At 39.4% G+C, this 20,866-nt stretch overlaps 1 protein-coding gene across 7 annotated transcripts in view; it reads right to left on the reverse strand.

Annotated features, from left to right (window-relative positions):
- TRAF6 (TNF receptor associated factor 6) overlaps positions 1 to 20,866 on the reverse strand; it is a 33,910-nt gene that overhangs the window by 860 nt on the left and 12,184 nt on the right. For 3 of the 7 annotated variants that reach the window (XM_087745973.1, XM_087745971.1, XM_087745975.1), the window contains 5 exons: positions 18,749 to 18,899; positions 17,979 to 18,137; positions 17,002 to 17,073; positions 14,990 to 15,067; positions 9,436 to 14,143 (listed from right to left, as the gene is read on the reverse strand). In XM_087745973.1, the coding sequence (XP_087602099.1) occupies positions 13,262 to 14,143; positions 14,990 to 15,067; positions 17,002 to 17,073; positions 17,979 to 18,137; positions 18,749 to 18,899 (1,342 nt within the window). In that variant the 3' untranslated portion in view covers positions 9,436 to 13,261. Of the gene's footprint in view, positions 1 to 6,416; positions 8,624 to 9,435; positions 14,144 to 14,989; positions 15,068 to 17,001; positions 17,074 to 17,978; positions 18,138 to 18,748; positions 18,900 to 19,222; positions 19,360 to 20,866 lie in introns of those variants that run through there. The other 4 variants (XR_015701887.1, XR_015701886.1, XM_087745972.1 and 1 more) reach the window with 4 other exon arrangements.

Raw genomic sequence — 20,866 nt, forward strand, 5'->3', positions numbered from 1 at the left:
GAGACACATCTGTATGGGAGAGGGCAATGAGGAAGAAATATATGCAGGTAAAGGAAATAGCTGACTAGATTAATCTTTTCCCAGATGATTGGTATAACAGAAAATGGGGGAGAGGCTTAATTCTGATTTGGTCATCAGACTTTTCAATGAACAAGAGGAAAACAAACTCCTTAAAAAAACCACCAAAAATACAATGGCTTGAAGGGTCTCACCTACCCTAAACTCCTACCATAGTACAGAGCAGTTTTGCAGTAGCTATAAATTGCAGCAATATTCAGGGAGTCGCTTTTTAAGTGTCTGTCATTAGGCTTCAGAGCTAACTGCCACTTCTGCCAGGAGCTAGTTTGTAATTCTTGTGGCATAATTATTATAGACTGTGCAGTAACAACATCTGTTACATTGGAAAATAGATTGGAGTCACAGAATCATTCTTTCTGATCTCAAAATTTATGGAGACAGCTTCATTGGCTCACACCCAGGAGTTTTCTGTGGTTGCTATCATCATTGAAAAGTTTTTTTTCTTTTTTTTTTTTTTTTTAACCCAAAAGCATGAGTTCTGTGAGAATTGCTTGGGCCCCTCAAAGAGCAGACAGGCCAGTTATGAGATGCTCAGGGTTCAAGTCAGTACTGCACCAGGACTACCTGGAAAGTATCAGAATTTATATATATTAAATGTCAGTGAGAAACCACAGAATCTGTGCTATACATCACCTACCCTGTAGGCGTGTTAGACTGTTTTACAGCCGTTATTGGTAAGTAAGCCCTCTTTTCCACTGTGGGTTTTTAATCCACTTCACACTATATGCTTATCGACTAACATCTATCAATGGCTCTTGGAGCAGAAACAAGAAGTTCTCCCTTTTCTCCTGCATATCTGTCTCTAAGGGGCAGCTTCACTATTACAAGTGCTAAACCTGCTGTTTTTCCCTGGGCTCATCTTAGGCCAATGAATTATCATTTATTTGCTGTGTGGTTGGATATAAGAGATGAGAGGGTGGGAGAGGCTGTTCTGAAGGAGGGGACTGACAGTGTGTTTGAGAAGTCCCCCTTAGGTGGTACATGCACTATACTTACAAGAAACACCCTGCTCTAATCCTTTTTCCTTTGGTGGGGATGGGAGGGAAGATCTGATGTGCATTTGGGACTTTGAATCTCAGGGATTCAGAATGACTCACTTTTACAAGTTTGAGTGAGTGCTGGGGAGGGGAGAGAGGAGGGGATTTCTTGTGATTTTCCCCCATCCTCAGTTTTTTTCTCAGAAGACAGTGGTGGTCAGCTATTACACTGCATTTGGTAGTGCAGATGGAGCTCCTCTGAGCTCCTCCTTTCAGCCTGGCGCTGGAGGTGATCAGTCTCTTTTCTAGCTCTTAAACGTTAGACATCTTTCTTCCCTGAAAGCCCAGCAGCAGACTGGAGGTGTGCTGCCCACTGCACCCATAGTCCTGGTTAAAAGCAGTGGCTTATCCTTAACAGCACTGTGGCAAAAAGTGACTGCCACCATGTAGTAATTCCCCCGTCAAAGAGTGTCCCCTAATCTTTAAAAGTCCAGCTCTTTGAAATGAAAATAAGTGCCGAAGTAAATGAGACCCAGTAGCATTTGCCATGAGCCCCCTGCTAGCTTATTAAAATGTATAAGCTGGTGTGAACAAGACACCCACGCTTGTCATGCAAACAAACAAAAAAGCCCATGTTCAAAAGCTTATTTCTTTGACTTTCCCCACTGCTTAATCTAATCCGCTGGCTGTCTGCATTGTTGTTGCCATCCTCTTTTGCTCAGGGGTTTACAATGTGGAAATTGATTAAGATCTGCAACCCTCCTATCTTTTCTTTTTTCCCTGACTAATTGTCATGATAAGCTGATTCACCTGCAGAGCCAGTGATGCCTTCAGAGGGCAGCAGCAGGCCTCTATCCACACCTTCTCTGGCCTGGTAGTGGTTATGAAGACTTAACTCTCTATAAAATAATAAGTGAGAGTACATTCAGCAGTAGGCACTCTTAGCTGTAGGGGCTGTAGAGAGGCAAGTGGAGCAGAATTGTGTCCTTGAGGGAGTGGATATTTACTTTGCAGACATGTTGTTCCTACATTGCTTGTTTGGGGTTGTCCTTAGTGGGGGAGCCTCAAATGAGCTTCTGAGGGTCTTAGAGGAAAGAAAATTTGTCCTTTGTTACTTGCGCTGTCTCTTATTCCATTTGCAAAGCAGCTCTCCCTTCCCCTTGGCTGTGCCTGGGACAGCCTGTACCGCCTGTGTGTGCGTCGGTGTCCTGCAGTGCATCTACCTCAGGAGCTGGGCTCAGCCTCTGCCGTGTGTAGAGATGCAAAGTGGCTCTGAAAGCAGGTAAGTTAACTTTGTTAATGCTGGAGAGGGTGTACAGGGTATTACTGCAAAAAATGTGGTTTTGGGAGGAGGAGGGCAGAACCTGTGGGCCAAGTCTGAAAGGGCTCCAGGTGCTCAGCACCACGAACAGCCTCTGGCACTGCTTGTGGTGAAAGCAAGGTGTATGCACAGGAGATGATGCTTTTGGGTTAGCAACAGCCATGCCCATACTCAGTATATCCCTTCAACCTGACTCCTATCCTCCACCTTCCTGAGACTGCTAATAGATGTCCTTTTTCTCACTCAAGTTGATAAAGCCATGTTTACTTCAGTATTGCAGATCTGCTCTATCCAGCAAAGTGTCCATAAAGGTAGCCAGTGGAGCTCACTGCCAGTGTGCAAAGTGTCTCCAGCTGCAGGGCTGGGTGAAGGCCAAACTGGGAGACCTAAACCAGTTCAGTTTTATTGGGTGTGCCTTTAAATCACAAGAAATCATGGGTATCAAATGCTACCAGCAGGCTCTGCAATCACCCGTTCGTAAAATAGACAGGTGTGTCAAAATGCTGGCTGAGATGCAGCTTCTGTAGCATCAAAGCAGGCTTGCATCTAACAGGCAGGGCAGCCTTTAGTGAAGGGGATAGCCACCTGTGGAAGTGGGGCTAATGTGGTCCTGCCATTAATGCTGGAATATTTTTTTTTTTTTTTTTTTTTTCTTCAGACACAGATAATGCATACCAAAAACTGCAGCTCTGTTAGCAAGCCGCCCATGAGAAACGTATTCTCAAAGCCTTGAATGGGGGAGGCCAAATATTTAGGTCACTGGACAGCAGGGGACTCTGTTATGTGGGAAAACATTGGCCTTTCAGGGATTCAGCATGCGTCTGGATGCAGGTTTATCCCTTGACCTTGAAGGGAAGCAAGTAAATAGGATGGTTAAAAAAACGTAACAGATCAGCTTCCATATCTGAAGGACAATTCATAGACTGCAACAACAGGCATAGATAGCTCTAAGGGTTGAAGGTCACACTGCAAAGGGAAAAAAAAAACTTTTTCTATTTTGCTTTGTATCAGAACTGCTTGTTCAGAGACATTCCTTTCTGTGCTACTTAACATCACTCAGTGATGAGCTGTGGCATTGGGGTCCTGGTCTGAGAAACGGTGTCTGGGAAACTGGACAAGCAAATGAATTAGTAAAGTCATTGAGTGAAAGTCTGGGCGAATAAACATTCACCTCCACACTGAGACGCAGATTTTGTGGGTACAGGGAGATCAAAGGCTGGGGGGAAGGATAGATTTTGTACACGTTTTTGTGGCTGCGTGCTCTGGGATTAACAACGTAGGTGTGAAGGTGCATCCATGTTGCCCTTCTGATGGATCAAAAGTGACAGGAATGGAGCCTGAGTTTGTGGCTTTTCTTTTCCAGACCAAAACAACACCACTTATTGAAAGAGGTGGGAAGAAAATGTATGGTTTTGTCTATGGAAAGCCTTGACTCAGTAAAGAAATTCTGCCAAGACAAAAGAAAAAAATCTCCCTGCTGGGTGCCAGCTTGCAGGAGAGGCAGGAAAAGCAGTGTGTGATGAGAGCCTGCCACGTGGCATTGCAGCCACAGCAGACATGGAGCAGTGCAGCGAGCTGAGGCAGACTGGGCTTAGAAGGTGCCAGCTGAAAACAGAGCTTTGTTATGATGGGCCCAGACAGCAAAAGGCTGAGATCAAAATAAAAAACTCCACGTATCAGACTTTACATGGAGTTTGAGGCCTAAATGAAAAGGAAAATCATCTTTGTGGGATATTAAGAAAGGCTTTTAAGAGAACTTTCAACAAATTAAGCAAGGATCAAATCCTTTCAGTTTTGGAAATGACTTGCAAGAAAACGATCTCTTAAGACAGGGAAGTTTTAGGTGTCCTTAAATAAGGTTTATGTAAATAGTCCTCCAGAGAGATAGATGTTCAGTATGAATTACAGTGGTCAAGAAGCACTGAGGGCAGGACACTTGACTGGTAATGTGCTTTGGAAGACCCCAGCCATAAATTTGTTTGAAAATAATGCCTCCCTGCTCCATCCCCTGGAAAAAAAAATATAAAAAAGCACTGATGAGCAAAGTCAGAAGCGGCTAGAGTGGTCTGACGTGCTTGACGTGGATGAATGTATGTTAGTTTGTGCTTATAGTCTTGTGAGTTATGTCCTGTCTAATCCTGGAGAAAATTGTTCATGAGCTGGGTGTCCTTGCCCTATTACAAACAACTGTATGTTGCAAGTGAACCCTAGGAGCTTGCTATGCTAATGCGCAGGCCAGTACGCCTTCTTGCTGAAAAGACCTTATTGCCCTGACTTTTTGTTATCATTCATTGACTTTCAGGAGTTTAATTTTGTGGTAGGAATCCTAGACCAGAATGAATGTAAAGGTAGTACCCTGACAAAAGCTTTTCATTGAAGGAGGGACTGAGAGGGTGATGTCTGGCACCCCATGCATGTGGGTATCTCTTCATTCTTCCATTCCTTGTGGTGGCCTCTTCAAAGGGCATCATCCCCACTTTGTGTGGTCTGGTGGTGCCCTATTCAGCTATATTTTCAAGGAGCAATAAGCCTTGTCCAGTGATTATGATTAAATTAAGAGAGAGGGTTTACGTGCAGAACCTTTAAATGCATTTTGATGCTCACCAGCAGTCCAACTCTGTTACTGCAATGATGTATGTTACTGCAGCTGTTAGAAATGAATCAAAAGAACTTACCCTTGCTTTTACCCTTTCTGATTTTGATAAGGGCATGTGAAGGTGTTGGATGCACGGTTCTGGCTCAAAAACCTAGGGACAGTTGGACTGAACTAAGACTCTTTATTAGAGTTTATGATTTTTATCTTTATATATATTTATATATGATCTATTTATAGTATACATTATATTATATTTGTATATACTTAATGCACCATATCAATATTACATTACATTTAATAATTTTTAAATATGTATTTATTTTTTATATTTTTATATTATATACTTATATTTAATTTTTATTTTTGTATTGAGTTTATCATCTTTATTATTAGTTTATTATCTTTGTCTGAGACTATTACAGCTGGACTGAGAATATATAAGAGTCAGAAATAGGCAGAGGTTAAAATATGGCTCCTTTGCATTCACATGCTGGCTGAAAGCAGTGTGCAAGAAATCAAGGAGTCTGCCATGGGCATTCATCACTGTCCTGCTATTTAATTGTTTGGCCATGGTGTTTGGTGGTCTGACCTTCCCTTTCCCAACAGAACTGACTTGTCTTTCAAGATAATTGTGTTTTCTACGCTTATAAAGTCTAAACCCCTTCCATTTCCAGGGGATCCAAAACCACACTATGTACCTACTTTTTTTAAAGTCCAGGTGCCATAGCTGATGCAAAACAAAAAAAAAAGCAGATCACTGAGTTGAATTTTAAATATTGATTCACTTTCTGAATTTAAACTAGAAGGATGAGGACAGGCACACGCCTATATAAAGGACTTTGGCATAAAGAAACCCAAGTGTTAGCCCAAGGAGCTGTTTCTAGGAGGTGAGTCACACTGGAGGCACTTGCTTAGGTAAGTCTAAACTCCACACTATGTGAAGTTTATCACACCTCGGTGTGATACTGAAACTAGGAAAACTTGTACGTATCACTTTTCCTTGGCAGTACCTTGGTTCCTTAACACCCTGTTAGCAAAGCCCAAGTTCATACCTGGCTGAAACTACCACTTTAATAAAGACAGCAACAGAAGCAAAGTTAAATCTTGGAGAGAAACGAGTCCATGCATGTGTGAATGAATACCAAAATGGAAATACAAATGCTAAGCTCAAGCATACTGTTGTAGAACTTGACAAGCCAAACTCATGGACTTTGCGTGATGCCTTTGCCTGGCACACTGCTGCTGTGTGAGCAGTCAGCGAGCAGAGTATCTGCTGCTTAAGGCAGTACGGAAAAACAAGGAACCAAAACTGGTCTGTAGCAGAGGAGTCAGGACTCCGCAGAAAACAATCTTCTCTGCAGATCAGGTGACATAAGGTAAGGTTTATCTTGTTGTCTTTTTTTTTTTTTTTTTTTCCCCTCCAATGTGCTAATTATCAGCTGAGTTTCATGGAAATCAGGTTCTGTCTGGGAGGGGCAAGAAACTGAACTCGCACTTTTGGATGGTTCATCACGTGGTTTTTAGCAAGCTATCACTTCTGCTTTTAATCAGCTGAGAGAATGCAGGAGGTTTTTTTCCAAAATTGTCAGTACCCAACTGCTAAAATGCTGCTCCATTTATGCCTTGGCCCCTTCATTGTTGAGTGGGGTAAGTCTCCTAGACAAAAGCCACCAGAAAATGTATGTATAGCCTATGAATTCATTTTGCTGCAGGCTGGTATATGTCAGGTCTGGCTGAGCCAAGTCCAACCCACTGGTACCTCAGTTGGAAACTATCAGCTAGGATCTTCAGGACTGCGAGCAGACCAGGGCTTTCCCCCTGCTTCAGCACTGGGTGACTGGCTCCACAGGGGCTGTGCGCCAGCCAAAATAACCATCCACAGTTGCATGGGAGAGCAGCTAGCTCCAGGAGGCAATGAAGAGCTGGTTGGGGCAAAGGAGCAGGATGAAATCACTAAACTTGGGAACCTTCATGGGCTGTACTGCCTCAGGGATCTGTCGGAGCACAAACCGAAAGGAAAAGGAGGCTCATCGGTCGAGGCTCGGACTGCAGCAAATCAGGAAATCGTTTTCCTGTTTCACAGTCATCTCCTCTCAGTTTCAGAAAATTTCCTATGCATTCTGAGAGGAAAAAAAACCCACCAAACCCAGCCTTTAAGAGCTGTGAAACCTGAGCGCTTGTTTCGATGGAATGAACAGGTTCAAAGAACTTGATTGCGAAAAGACTAGACAGTGAAGCAGGGTCCCAGGTTTTGAGCTGAAAGATTATCTTCATGATGCTGTATCTCAGTCTTTTTCTGTTCCTCTTCCATCATAAAATAGCAAGGTAAATTCATTTTTACAATATCATGTATTTTTTTGAAATAGAGAAAATTGCAGTCTTTTAGATGTGATGAGAAGCAATGATAATAACAGTTCCACTTTGAATAAAATACAAGCGAGGGTGGACTCAAGCTATGACTACTACTACGGAATATTCTTCTGCTTCCGTATAGGCAAGAGGAAACGAAAAAAGAGAGAACAGGAGAAACAAGGACAGTTCTGTCTGTGGGTTGGTTTTTTATTGTTGTTTGCAAAAAGACTGCAGAAGTAACATGAACTCTTCACACATTCTGAGCCCTGACAAGCTTAAAGTAACTGTTAAATGGCTGCCTCTGTGCTCAGAGACATGTATTTTTATCAAAGAGGTTAGGTTTAATTGAAAAAAATTAAAACCAGTAAAGGAAAAAGTCATGAAGGCCTGAAACTTTGTATTCCAAGTCGCTAAGACTCCCAGATCCTATAAGGGTGGTGGTGGCAGCACTAGGGTCCACTCAGTCCAGCCTGGTTAAGCCACCCCTTCCGGATAGAGCAGACAAAGGCTCAATGGTGGGAAAGTTATGAGGGTGAGACAGTTGTGATAGTGAAGTGTGTGTCCTTTGGTCGTCTTTCCTACTAGAATTTCGTCTTTGAGTGGCATGAGTGTGGGTTTGAGGTTTGGGGTTGGTATGTTGTGCTTTGTTTTTTGTTGTTGTTTTTTAGCCAAAATGTGCAACAGACAGAATTCATCAGCCATCTTACTCATTTCATCCAGACAGGCCTAGTTTCCCTACTCACCATTTTTGTTCCATTAACTTCCCATTCTGTTGTCTTATTTATTGCACGTTAATGGCATACTCAGCCCTCACTGGGGCTAATTTAGTAAGTTTTGTTGACTTCTGTAAATGCTGTCTTGGAAGAGGCTAAATAGTCACAGCATCTAAACAAGAGAGACAACACAGAAAAGCTGAAGTGTAGCACTGTGTGTACTCACCAGGATAGTGCAGTAAGGAATTGCACAAGGAGTTTTCTCTTTCCAGATGGAACAGCCTTAGTGCTGGGCTAGTGCTTTTTGGAGATAAGTAAGGCAGCAGAGCAACTGATTTTGCACTAGTAAGGATTCTAGCTAAAAGACATTCTTCCTGTGAAGTTGCTGCAATGAACTGGTATTTGTCTAATAAAATATGTAGTCAGAATATCCTGGTCCACATCTAGCCAAGTTTTTTCAGAAGCTTACAGGTACATGAGACATTTGTATTTACATGGGTGTGAATGTATTTTTATATTGCTGGCATCTTCTGTTTCTGCATGTTGACTTTCCATTCATAGGTGCAGCTGCATATGCCTATTTTTCCTGTTTAAAAAGAGACCGTTATTACTTCACCTCATCAAAAGAAGATTTTAGTGCACTTAAAAATATGGAGCATTAAAAATGGATTAACATAACACATGTGAGCATGCTTTCCTATCCATTACTCATGGAAGCTATTAGGACCAACTTGGATGAAAGATAAAGTCATAATTAACTTGACGTTACCTGCACTGCATTAGATATTATGTCTAGTAAATACCATGAAGTTTCCTCAGAGGAATTTGAAAGTCTTGAACATTATACACTCTATAGGGCATGGAGTCAGAGACCAAGATTTCCCTTCCTGCAGATGCTGTAAAAAACAGATCCAGAATGCCTCTGTAGTTGAGATAAATTAGCAGATTGCCATGAAACAAACACTTATTTCTCTTATTGACAGAGGAACTTCCTTTGGTTTCTGATCTGAGTTTCTTGCAACAAAGCTTCAACGCATAGTTGTTTTTGTCACAAAAACAAGCAGCAAGCAGGATGTGACCAGAGGGGTGATAGTGTGCAGTATTTTTCAGAGCTGCATCTTAATTTACAGGATGATCATGGGAATACTTAGTTTATTATCAATTACACTAGCTCTGTCTTCTAGTAATGAATAAAACTATCACTACCCTTCAGAAGTGACAGAAATTTTTTATCTTGAAATATATTCTTTGCCTTCTTGGTGCTATATGATACATGGTCTCCCTCATTAAAAACTAGCCAACTCTGAAACCCACAAGACAGGAAACTACCACAGAGGTCCTGTATCAGTAAATGTTTTTGAATAGCCCTCTATATGAATAAAGATGCAACATACAGTGCATAGTTTAATTAGTTTATTTTTTAAAATCCTGTCATAAATACAGCTGTGCATTAATTACAAAATATATTAAACTATCTATCGTTATTTCCAAGGGAACAGAAGTACTTTCATTCTGTTCAAATGCAAACCAATACAAACCTCTGACACTGACCCCAGAATAATCTTTTGCATCCATCATCAATATATTTGATGTGAAAGCATCTCTAAATAAGAACAGAAAGGCCACCCTGATTTTATTTCATTAGCAAGTTTAATCCCTTGAGAGCAAACATGACGAGGCATATCATGAGACCACTTAAAAACAGTCTATACATCTCATGTTATCTGAGCTCCTACATATACATTACATACCAACACACTTAGTAAAACAAATTTCCCTGCCCTGCAGGGGAAGACATTCAGAGGCAAAAAGAAAACACATTTGCAATATATTATAATTGGAAAATTTTTGCCATAGCAGCTTTGCGAATACACGTACTAAGAGTGGCTGACTTAAAACACATTAAAGACAACAGAAATTTGGAAGATAAAAGAAGCTAAGCCACTTTCTAAATCACCTTGAGATCCAGTAACGCTGCTAAGCATGAAGAGTTACAGAACTGAAGAACCCAAATCCTGAAGAAATTACACAGGAAACCAGTTAAATCCCCGTATTTCTTCATATTTGTTTTAGAGACAACTCTCAACACTGCACACCTTTCTGCTTCCATTTAAGTAGTTCTAGCAATTATACCTCAATCCACCATGGTAAAACAAGTTCTCAAAAGAAAAGATCAGATTTGGAGGAAGGGGAAAAGAAAAGAGGCTGTTTCAATGAAAATGAATTTTCACATAGAAACTGAATCTCTTTGTGCTAACCTCAGAAAAGTTTGAATAAAAGATAATAGTCATTAAGACTATACAGATAGTAACAATGTAGACTCGCAAGTTCTTTCATTAGCTGAAGATGATGTTCTTATTTGTAAGAGAAAGCTCTGGAACTGCAGTTAAAATGAAGAGTAGCTTGGAAGGTGGGGGAAGAAAGAGGAAAATGGAACAAGTAGATGAATAAACATTTCATTGACATTTATAATTTTTCATGACAGATACATTTAACTGATACTTAGCAAATAAGCTCTGAAAGTCTCTCATGTAAAAGTCTGGCATTACAGTAATTTGGCATCACTCAGAGTTCTACTTGGTAATATTTAAATACAAAACCAGTAGAATAGCAGCAGTGAATAAAGCATTCATATTACTGTGGCCAATACAGTATTATACATGCAGTAGCTTTCTATTCCCTATTCGTTTGTGCTATTGTACAATATTAACCATTTTAATCATTAATCATTTAAGCTCCTGAACCTGCCACCAAACTGAGTTTCCTCCCAAGGCAGAAATATATCAGATCTAGCAGATAAGGCTCAAGGCAAACGTTCTGTTCATAATGCAAAGCTTCAAAAGGAAAGAAAGTATTAATGCACTTAGTGGGTCTTGGGTATAAGCTATTAGAACACAGATGAAGGACGTTTTTGTTAGTATCACTAGGGTTGAGAAAGGAACTGTGGCAGCAAGAAGCTCTCAAATTACAAGTGTTTCTTCTGCCCCCCCTCAAAAAAAAAACAAACACCAAAAACACAAAAAGAAGAGAATGGTAGTCTTTGAGCATCTTGGAATTTGAGCATCTTGGAAAAACATGGATAACTAACATACAGTACCTTCTGTATATAGTGGGTCTGGGCACTGTCATGTACATTAAAAGCTTTTGGTTAAGAATGGTTTAACTACTAGGAATGCTCTAACTGAAGACACTCTGAAACGATTCAGCTAATAGGATGAGGCTACTCAGTATAAAAACAACTTAAGAGGTTTAAAAAGACAGTTTTAAAGCAGGAATCTTTTCCTATTTTGAGTAATACATGCTCACCTGTCCTCTAAACACACAGAATACACTAAATAAGTCAACAACTGACTGCATTTACCATTAGCTAGGAAATTCATGTTTCAGTAGTGACAATACTCCATCGAACACAATCCCTCTTCAACTAATAGGCTCTATCAGCAACATAAATTTTACTCATCTGGATATGATGAACCAAGTGGTAGGTTGGCTCCTGGAACTTTTGATCTCATGCAAGCAGACAGAGTATCCTCCCAAATCAATACACTATAGAAGTCTTTCATTAGCCTTGTATATATTAAGCATATGCACTTTCCCCACTGATGATCCCCATGGGATTGCTTTGACGAGGCCAAATAGTTGGAATACTCATTAGTATCTTTTAAGTTGCAGTGTCTCAAGTCTTTAGGTTGTTTCACTAGCTTGGAGAAATAATATAATTATGTATGGCTTAGTTCTTTCTTCGGAATCAGACTTAAGCTATGGGGTGAACAAAACTTTTTTCTTCTCTCCTTTTAAAGACAAGATTCAGAACTTTATCAGCACCATGGTAAGTTAAAATTTTTAGCACCAGTGAACTTTAACTACTCAGCTTTGACTGGTTAAAACTAATATTTATATGGCATACAAACAATCAGTACAGAAAACAATAATACATGCAACATTAGGAAGCTCATGAATTCTTGACATAGTGAATCTAGTGTTTGGTAAATAAGTAACTATGGAAGCCAGATTTTTTTCCCAAGAGCAAACAGGATTGCAATTTTTCCTCATGCTAATTACTAGGCTTTTCTTCCCCTCCAAAGTGTTGAGGGTGGCCCAGCTCCTATTGTCTAATGGGACAGGAAATACCCATGACAGTTGGATGTTGATATGTTATCTCAGCTGTCCACTGAGAATTCGTAGGAGTCGACATAGGTCATACGTCACCCAGAACACCAAGAGATCACTCAAACAGATGCAGGTCACAAGTTCAGCTTCGGCACAAATTCAGGTTTCAACAACAGTGAAACAAATTCTGCATCACCCTATCTAGTTAGTATATACCTTTGCTCACGTATCCACTCACAACCTGAAAAACATCCAGCACTAGGAGGAGATCCCACCCATGTCATTCAAATGCTACACTTTCATCTCTCTGGTGATTGTGATTGACATTCTAGGCCTGGAGCACACACTTACAAAAAGATTTATCAAAATAAAGAGAATTAGGGGCAGCACTTTCAGACCACATTGTAAATATTTCTTCAGTGAACTCAGCTCAGAGTCATTTAGCCTTCTCCACAACACTACCACATATTTCAGAAATACTAGTATCAACTCTACATCAACATGCAACTTCCTGAAGCTAACTCTGCAGGAGGGAAGGGTCAAAGCATACCTCAATCCTCGGTGACGTGAGGAAAGTCTTAACCTGACTTCAGATTTCAAGAGAAGCATAGCCCATTGAAAATTCTAGATAAGTCAATATAGAAACTATCTCACCTTTCCCAAACTCTGTAAAAAAAACAACCAATCAACTCACCCTCATCTTTATTAATTTAGCTATTTCCTTGCTACAGTATCTATTCCAAGGCACTGAGACGAAAAGACTTAGAGGTCTTTTCTGATATGACTTAAGTTTTACCAAACTGAGATGTACAGGTACTTCAATAGGATTTTCCTGTAGGCAGTTAAGTTTTGATTAACAACACTTCATTTAGTTAGCTTGCTACAGAAGTAGCTTATTACTTTAACAGAGAACAATACCAGATATTTCAACACATGACCTCATACAGAAAAAAAAGTATACCAGCAACAACAAAGTTCTATTCAGGTGAAGATCAACTATGTTGGCAACTATGGTCTTTTACAAATGCAGCCTATATGGAAGATGAAGCACGCATGTAATCTGTGGTGGAAGAACATGACTAGTGGCTCCATTCCTCTGGTTAAGACTTACAGGCTACATAGCTCCATCAGTACTGCGAGCTTGAAATCCTTCTCTGCGGAGACTGTTTAAATCTAGACGCGTTAGAACTTCACAGCGCACCAGAAGGGTATCATCCTTTATGAAGGTTCTTTGTTTCAAGGTTTGCAGGTGCATGAAAGTCACATAACCAAAACCTTTTGGATTGCGATGAATTGTTGGTCTCTGGAAGGCTAGTAACTCTGGCTTGGCTTCCATTACTTCTTCATGATTCTGCCTGTCAGGGCCTTCTGACTGATCCAAAATAGAAAGTCGTATAGTGCCTTGGAAAGGCCAAGGCAAATGGCTGTCATATTCTCCTTGCATAGTGTGGACAAACAGAGATATAAAATTAGCACAACGCTGAGCATTCGGTAATTGGATATGCAGGCGCAAACACAGCTTGTAGCCAGGCTTTCCAGTATAGAAGCCAGGACTGTGCATCACGACAGGTCTCTCTTCTTCCTGGGCTTTCTGAAGTCCACTGAAGTTCTCAATCTTCCAGATATAAATACCATTACATTGCTGTGCCTCCATTTCAGTAATCTTTCCCTCCAAATTTCGGATAGTACGTTTGAGTTCTGCCATGTGAGTGTTCTGAGTCTCCATTTTAGCAATGAGTTCTCTGATTTGGTGATCTTGTCTTACCAGCCGACCTTCCAACTGCTGAATAGTTTCTTTGAAGTTTTCAACTTCTGGATTACAATCATATGCGGCATGTGACACGGGTGAGAAGAGGGCAGGCTCAAAGGGTAGGCCATTGATGAAGGGTACAGGATTTGTAGCAGTAACACTGATATTTTGAAAACTCTGAGCCATCATTCTCATGTGAACCTGAGTGAACTCCTGCATATGTCGTGCCAGTTCATTCCTTTGCATCTAGAATTTAAGAGATGTGGCATTAGGAACATATCAAACACTATCTGCAATCACATCTTAAATGTGGCTCTGAAGAAAATCAAACAACTAGTTGCTTCTACTATGTGAGAGAAACTGGAATGTGACTCAAGGACAGGCGATGTGGAAAAAAAAAATAGCACTTTACCAATGGAGGGCTCCAAATTTAAGATCACTGTTATGACAAATGAAAAAAGTTCAAATGCCAGTGGGCAAATATTGTTCAACTCAAAATAGTGACATAGTGAAAAAGTGTTAGTGATAAACATCCATTTAGTATTTTTTCTGTGTTCTAAATAAGCATTGTATTCCCTTCATTGATTTGCTGAAATGCTCCACAGTACCAAATACAAAGGTGTATGAAAACTGATGTGGAAATGATGAAGGGAAAAGATCCGTTTTTACAAGGAGGTATTAAACAACTAGAAATAAGAGTATCCAGATTAATTTTAGAATTTAGTCAAATCTAAAGCATTGTCAGGTTTTCTTCACTGAACTCTAAGCCATAACTGTATTTGGTCACTGCTTTGGAAGAAATGCTAGAAGCTACTTTATTGACACGAAAGCTGGGAAAACACTCATGGATTAATAAAAGCAAGTTCATCAAGCAAATCGTTCACAGAATTTTTTTAAATTTGAAAAGCAATGTATCAACATGTAGTGTTTTAGAATTAAGATACCTTGAAACAAAAAAAAAACCACAAATCACTGAGGATTTGTGCTGGTGAATGAGACAAGAATAGGAAAAGACAGTAAAAAAAAAACAAAAAACAAAACAACAAAAACATGCAGAATGTCTGCAGTTCATGATTCTGAAAAAAGGCTTACCTTTTCAGGACACCCAAAGGCACTATAAAAACATGGCACTGGGGCAGTAGGACAATCATTGTCATAATGGTTAGGCATCTAAAGCAAATCAGATTTGAAATTAATTTTTCCATCAAGAGTATTCTTTTATAACATCCTAAAAGAATATGGCTGGATGGACTCTGAATAGGTACCTGAAGTCAGATCAGTTTATACTTACATAATTTCTCAAAGAACTATGGAAGTTTTGAACAAAAATGTTAGCTGATGATAAAAGTTCTACATCCTCTATGTATGTACTTTAACAATTCATTGCCTTTGTTCTTTCGTAAGCATCAGAAAGCATTCAGGTTTTCTTGCCTTTTGTTTCTAGCCTATCCTCAAGCTAGACCACAGTCCATTTCCTTCCCTTCTGAAGCACTACTTGCATATACTTGTTGTGTCTCTCTTCATTATCCTCTTCCTGAAAAAGTTCAAATTACTTCAATTTTTCTTATGGTCCATGTTTTCCAGACCCAATTATCTCACTGCTCTGGATCCTCCCTATCCACCCCCACCTCAAAAGCTGGAGAGCTTCAGCTGACGCTTTATGAGCCCTAAACAGAGCAAAGGATAATTCTGGGTTTCACAGTCAAAATACCTGTTTATATAATCCAATATGTTTGCCTTGTTTAAATATCATGATGAAGTAGAACACAAGCTTAATATAGGTCAGCCATTAATTCTAAACCATTACCTAGTGTTGTGGTTTAACCTGGCAGGCAGCTAAACATCACACAGCTGTTCACTTACTCCCCACCCCAGTGGGATGGGGGAGAGAATTGGGGAAAAAAAAAGTAAAATTTGTGGGTTGAGATAAAGACAGTTTAATATGACAGAAAAGGAAGGGAAAATAATAATAATAGTAATAGTAATTAATAGTAATAGTAATAATAAAAGAATATACAAAATAAGTGATGCACAAAGCAATTGCTCACCACCCGCCAACCAATGCCCAGCCAGTTCCCAAGCAGCAATCACTGCCCCCCAGCCAACTCCCCCCAGTTTATATACTGAGCATGACGTCATTACGATATGGAATAGCCCTTTGGCCAGTCTGGGTTAGCTGTCCTGGCTGTGCTCCCTCCCAGCTTCTTGTGCACCTGGCAGAGCATGGGAAGCTGAGAAGTCCTTGACTAGTGTAAACTCTACTCAGCAAGAACCAAAACATCAGTGTTATCAACATACTAAACCCAAACCACAGCACTATACCAGCTACTAGGGAGAAAATTATCCCAGCCGAAACCAGGACACCTAGTTTAGCATTCTTTGTTCCCTATTTTTGCAGTTCATTATTCTACCTAATGACAGATTTTTGCCTTTGTCTTTACTGAACTCAATCCTGTTTTTCAGAGTATTTCTCCAATTTGACAAGATCATTCTTTATTTTAACCCAGGTCATTAACATAGTTGCCATCCCATTCAAACAGGGATAGGCTGCAAATTAAATAACACTTATCATTTTCCTGTCAATAAAGCAAGTTATTATTGAATAGAAGAAATAATAATGGCTATTACAATAGTAATGGGCAAGCAGAATTCCAGCCAGCATCTAGTTTGATAGTGAATTATTTATAGCTAATTTCCAACAGAGGCTTTCCAATTACAAATACTCTCCCTCTCTGCCCAAATCAAAGCCTTGTCTTTTAATGTCAGCCATAACGACTGTCAGCTGCTTGGTATTCGTTAACCTCCATTCAAGATCAGAAACATGCAGCACGGCCCCTGTCAAGAAGCAGTATAGTTAAACAATGTGATTTGCAGCCAAAAATCCTACAGAGGTTTACCAGACTGCAATTGCAAGCTGGAGCAGCTTTGAAAAGAGTATTACACCTGCACTGGATGCAACATTTCAACATTTTCAGAGAGAGACGGGTAAAGATTTATTAGCTAGCAGATGAACTGTTTCTTCAAGTTCAATTTCAGATTAAAGCAGCAATGTAAATACAAAACATCTGACCCACATTAAACACAGAAGAAAGGCAGTCTCTTACCTGCTCTCTGATGAGCACTGTGTTGCAATATTCACAAAATACATTGGCGAGTGGGCAGGTTTGGTCATGAAGCTTAGTTATCAAAGAGAGAAAAAGAGAGGAAAGAAAAAAAATCAATAAAGTTACATAATTTAAAAGAGTGCTAATCACCTCTGATAAAATGTTAAATTTTTATTTACATTTCAAATTCCACATTTAGCTATATACAACTATGAAACAAAGACAACTCCCTTACCCTGAATAGTATGTTTTCTATAATTATTGTTTTTTCCTGGACCCATACAAGAGATTCATAAAGTTGCAGATATTTTGCTTCCTAAAGCTCTTATGCTCCAAAGGAGTCTGAATTTATCCAGAAGTTTCTGAAATTCAAGTTCAATTGTAGTGGAACTATATCAAAGGATTTTTTTTTTTTATTCTTTTGTATGAAGTATTTTTGTTTGACAGTTCACAATATGATATCATAAAATGATTAGCCCTTGAGATAAAACACATCCATATACAGAAAAAGAAATGGAAGCTCAAAAAGCTATCCTCAGTATCACCCATGTAAAAAATGCAGACCCAGGAGAAGAATTCAGAATTATCTTGGTCTTGTGTGTTAGCAGATATCCCCAAAAGATGCATCTCCTGACACATCCTTTCTGCCACACATAAAAACTGTAAATGTAAATATTGCTTTGTGTGTTACTTTGGCAGTAGATACCAGCCTCTCCGATGGTAAGGCCAAAAATCAATGGTTCTTATACAAGTCTTTTCATACTACAGGGTTCCCAAGAAGTTTATATCTAAGCACAATCCTCTCCCCAGCTCTTCTGCCTGTTCTAGACTAATGTCCTGAGTTTATCGCTTCTTACCTGTGCAGCACAAAGAGTTCTTCTAGACCAAAATGCCTTTTTTTTTTTTTAAACTGATGTTCCATTTACAAGCAAACCCATGTGAATGAAGGATGAAAAACTGAGACTTCTGCTAAGTACCTCTTTATCTTCATAGGCCATAGATGTGGCACAGTTTGGACAACAGACTTGACGCCTCGGACACTCCTGTGTCATATGCTCTTTCAGATGGTTCTTCTGGAAGGCTCCTTGGCACTGTGGGCATTCCACTGTGCAAAAATCGCACTGCAACTGGTGGTCCTGGTCAAGGACAAAAGAAGAATTTGATACTACAAACAGGTACTATTGTCTCATCTGTTTTCATTATAAAGCATAATACAAGAGGAACAAATTGCAATCTTTCCTTCATGCAAGCAAATCCTTATACACTTATGCTGACTTTACCAACGGCCTGTATATTGTCCCATTACTAAGGTCAGGACTTCACATATTCAGAGCTTTAAGAATGCTCTCAGGTAAAAATTCAGCTTTATGTTTATCCTTTTAACTTTGTATATTATTTTCCAAAACAATTATTTCAACTAATGTATCCAGCTGCTTTGAGGAAATATTAAACTGACTTTAGGGAACTTGTGTGAAGTACAGATACAGCTGATCAAAAGGCAAACATGAATGATCCTAAAGAGAAAGCTGCATTTGTACAAGTTTCATGCACTACGATGTTCACTTGATAATCACCTACTTACAATTAAAGACTCATCAAAAAACAAATACACGTAGCTATAGTCTTGAATGAACAATGCACTGAATCAGCATGAACAGGTATCAGGTATGACCATCTATGTTAAGTTATTTTGAATTTTTACTTGTCCATGGAAACAAGGTTCCATATTTTCAAAACCAATTTTTACCTCTAAATGTCTCAGCTCCATCTTCATACTGCAGCCCTTGTTGGGACACTTAACCATTAATGAAAGGATTTCCCGTTTAGCGAAGTTGTCAGGAAAAAGTTGATTTTCAAGCAGAATTTCATTGTCTACTGGACATTTGTGACCTGCATCTCTACAATGCAGAAAGAAAAGAAAAAGAGATTCCAAGTTTCTTTTGCCCTTCATTTAAAGTATTTTTACACTAGCAAGACATTAGTGGCCAAATTATAGCACATTAAGAAAGTCTTTCAAAACAATGGCATTTATATGGCAATTACCAGACAGTATTAAGTAAGCAATGTACATCAGAGAAACTGACAACACGCAAGTTTCACTAGAGGTGGCATGACTGGGGTGGCAGCACTTTTCTAACTCAATAGTTTTTATTTGGACAAATGCCATGATAGATACTCTGGAAATAAACTTGAGGAGGGTGTAAAGAAACTAAGAACTTACGGTCCTGTTTCTGTAAGTACTTCACATAGCTCAAACATCAAAGAATATTTCGCACACTATTTCAAAACAATCCTTTAAAGATTCTTGGAGCTTCTCTCCTTTCTTTCTCACTTTATAAACAGCCAAGGTGATCATAGCTGAGAGAAAAAGCAAAAACATCTTTTCTTTTCCAGATTCACTTCATCTATTTGGCATTACTTTTCATATAGCCCATTTTGCTGTTTTTGTTGTACAACCACTGGATCAGTTGGTCACCCTTCAATTTGTTTATTTATACAGCAAAGAAGGGTGAAAAAACTCCAGACACAAAAATTACTAATAACTACGAAAATTACACTGGATTTGGAACTGGGTGTTGTATCTGAAGCTGTTTTAACTGCAAACAGACTGGAAGACAGTGCTAACTGGCAAAAGTTTGCAGTCTGATGGTGGAACACAGGTGCATGCAACTTGCAGAGGAGAACTAACAGCCTGTTCCACTTTGTCAGGTTCTGTCCACCTGCATTTAAACACAAGAATCAGTAGAAATGGAGCAAAAAAGGGATCACTTCCACCAAATTTGCCTTTAAAAAAATATCCAGTATCAGCTCATTTCTGAAAGCAGTAGATCAACGTATCTATTCACAATTAAGTAATACAGTTAAAGAAGCATGAGGGATCAAAACTTCAGAGCTGAAGTGCTAATGGAAACAGCAATAAAATGGAAAAATACATGGGGCGGAAAAATGTCAGAGAGCATTTATGGTGCAAAGATCAAAGGCCAGATCATTGTCACTGCTTGCAAGCACAAGGGGAAGTAGAACCTAGCGGGCTGTGGAGACCAGAAGGGAATTTGTGTTCTTTGCTGGAAAAGGAAATAATTGCTCAGCAACTCCTTCATCAGCAACACTGCTAGAGGAAGCGGGGGTAAAGTTGAGACTTCAGAAAGAGACAATGAACTTCCTTTCTAGGTTTTGCTTGCAAGAGCTAGCTCGCCACAAGTCTGATAGCCATAGTCCTAAAAAAAGAAAATACCTAGCATGCCATTTTATTTCATAGCTCTCTCAGCTACAATTAGCGTGCTGATCTTTGTCACGACCCAGAAATGTTTCCTCACTTTGCAGGCACCCTACAGGAAATCAGTTTTCACAGGTATAACTTGGTTACAAATACCCTGTTTAGTGAAGTATAATGATAGTTCAGTAGGCCTGCTGATAAGACAGCAGCCTTATTTCTACACAGAAAAGCTAATCATGTGTAATAACAGCCAACAACAGATTAAAGTAATGATTACCAGATCCCCAGTTTAAATAACTAGCAGACAAAGGGTAAAATAAGAATGAATGGCAATTTTCCCAGGATTATAGTACGGAAAGAGCAATAACTTATTGTAGTATATTAAACAGACTTCAAACACCATTTACAAGTATTGGGATTGTGTTTAAAAGGCTGTTTCGATCCATCTACAAAGATGTTGCTATACACTTCCTATCACAGAATTGAGTTTATGCACCTCAGTTCTCATTTACATTACAGTGGAGGCTTTCCTATGCTGGAATTATTTATCACATTGGGCTGTGCCACCCACAACAGTACCTGTGAAATGATAATCACCTGCTACGAAGTACAATGAATATTCCTATAACTTCCCTTGCAATTAAAATA

Source organism: Nipponia nippon, unplaced genomic scaffold, assembly GCF_047370975.1.
Source record: "Nipponia nippon isolate SJK-2023a ecotype South Korea unplaced genomic scaffold, ASM4737097v1 scaffold_10, whole genome shotgun sequence".
In the NCBI taxonomy this organism is placed as follows: Eukaryota; Metazoa; Chordata; class Aves; order Pelecaniformes; family Threskiornithidae; genus Nipponia; species Nipponia nippon.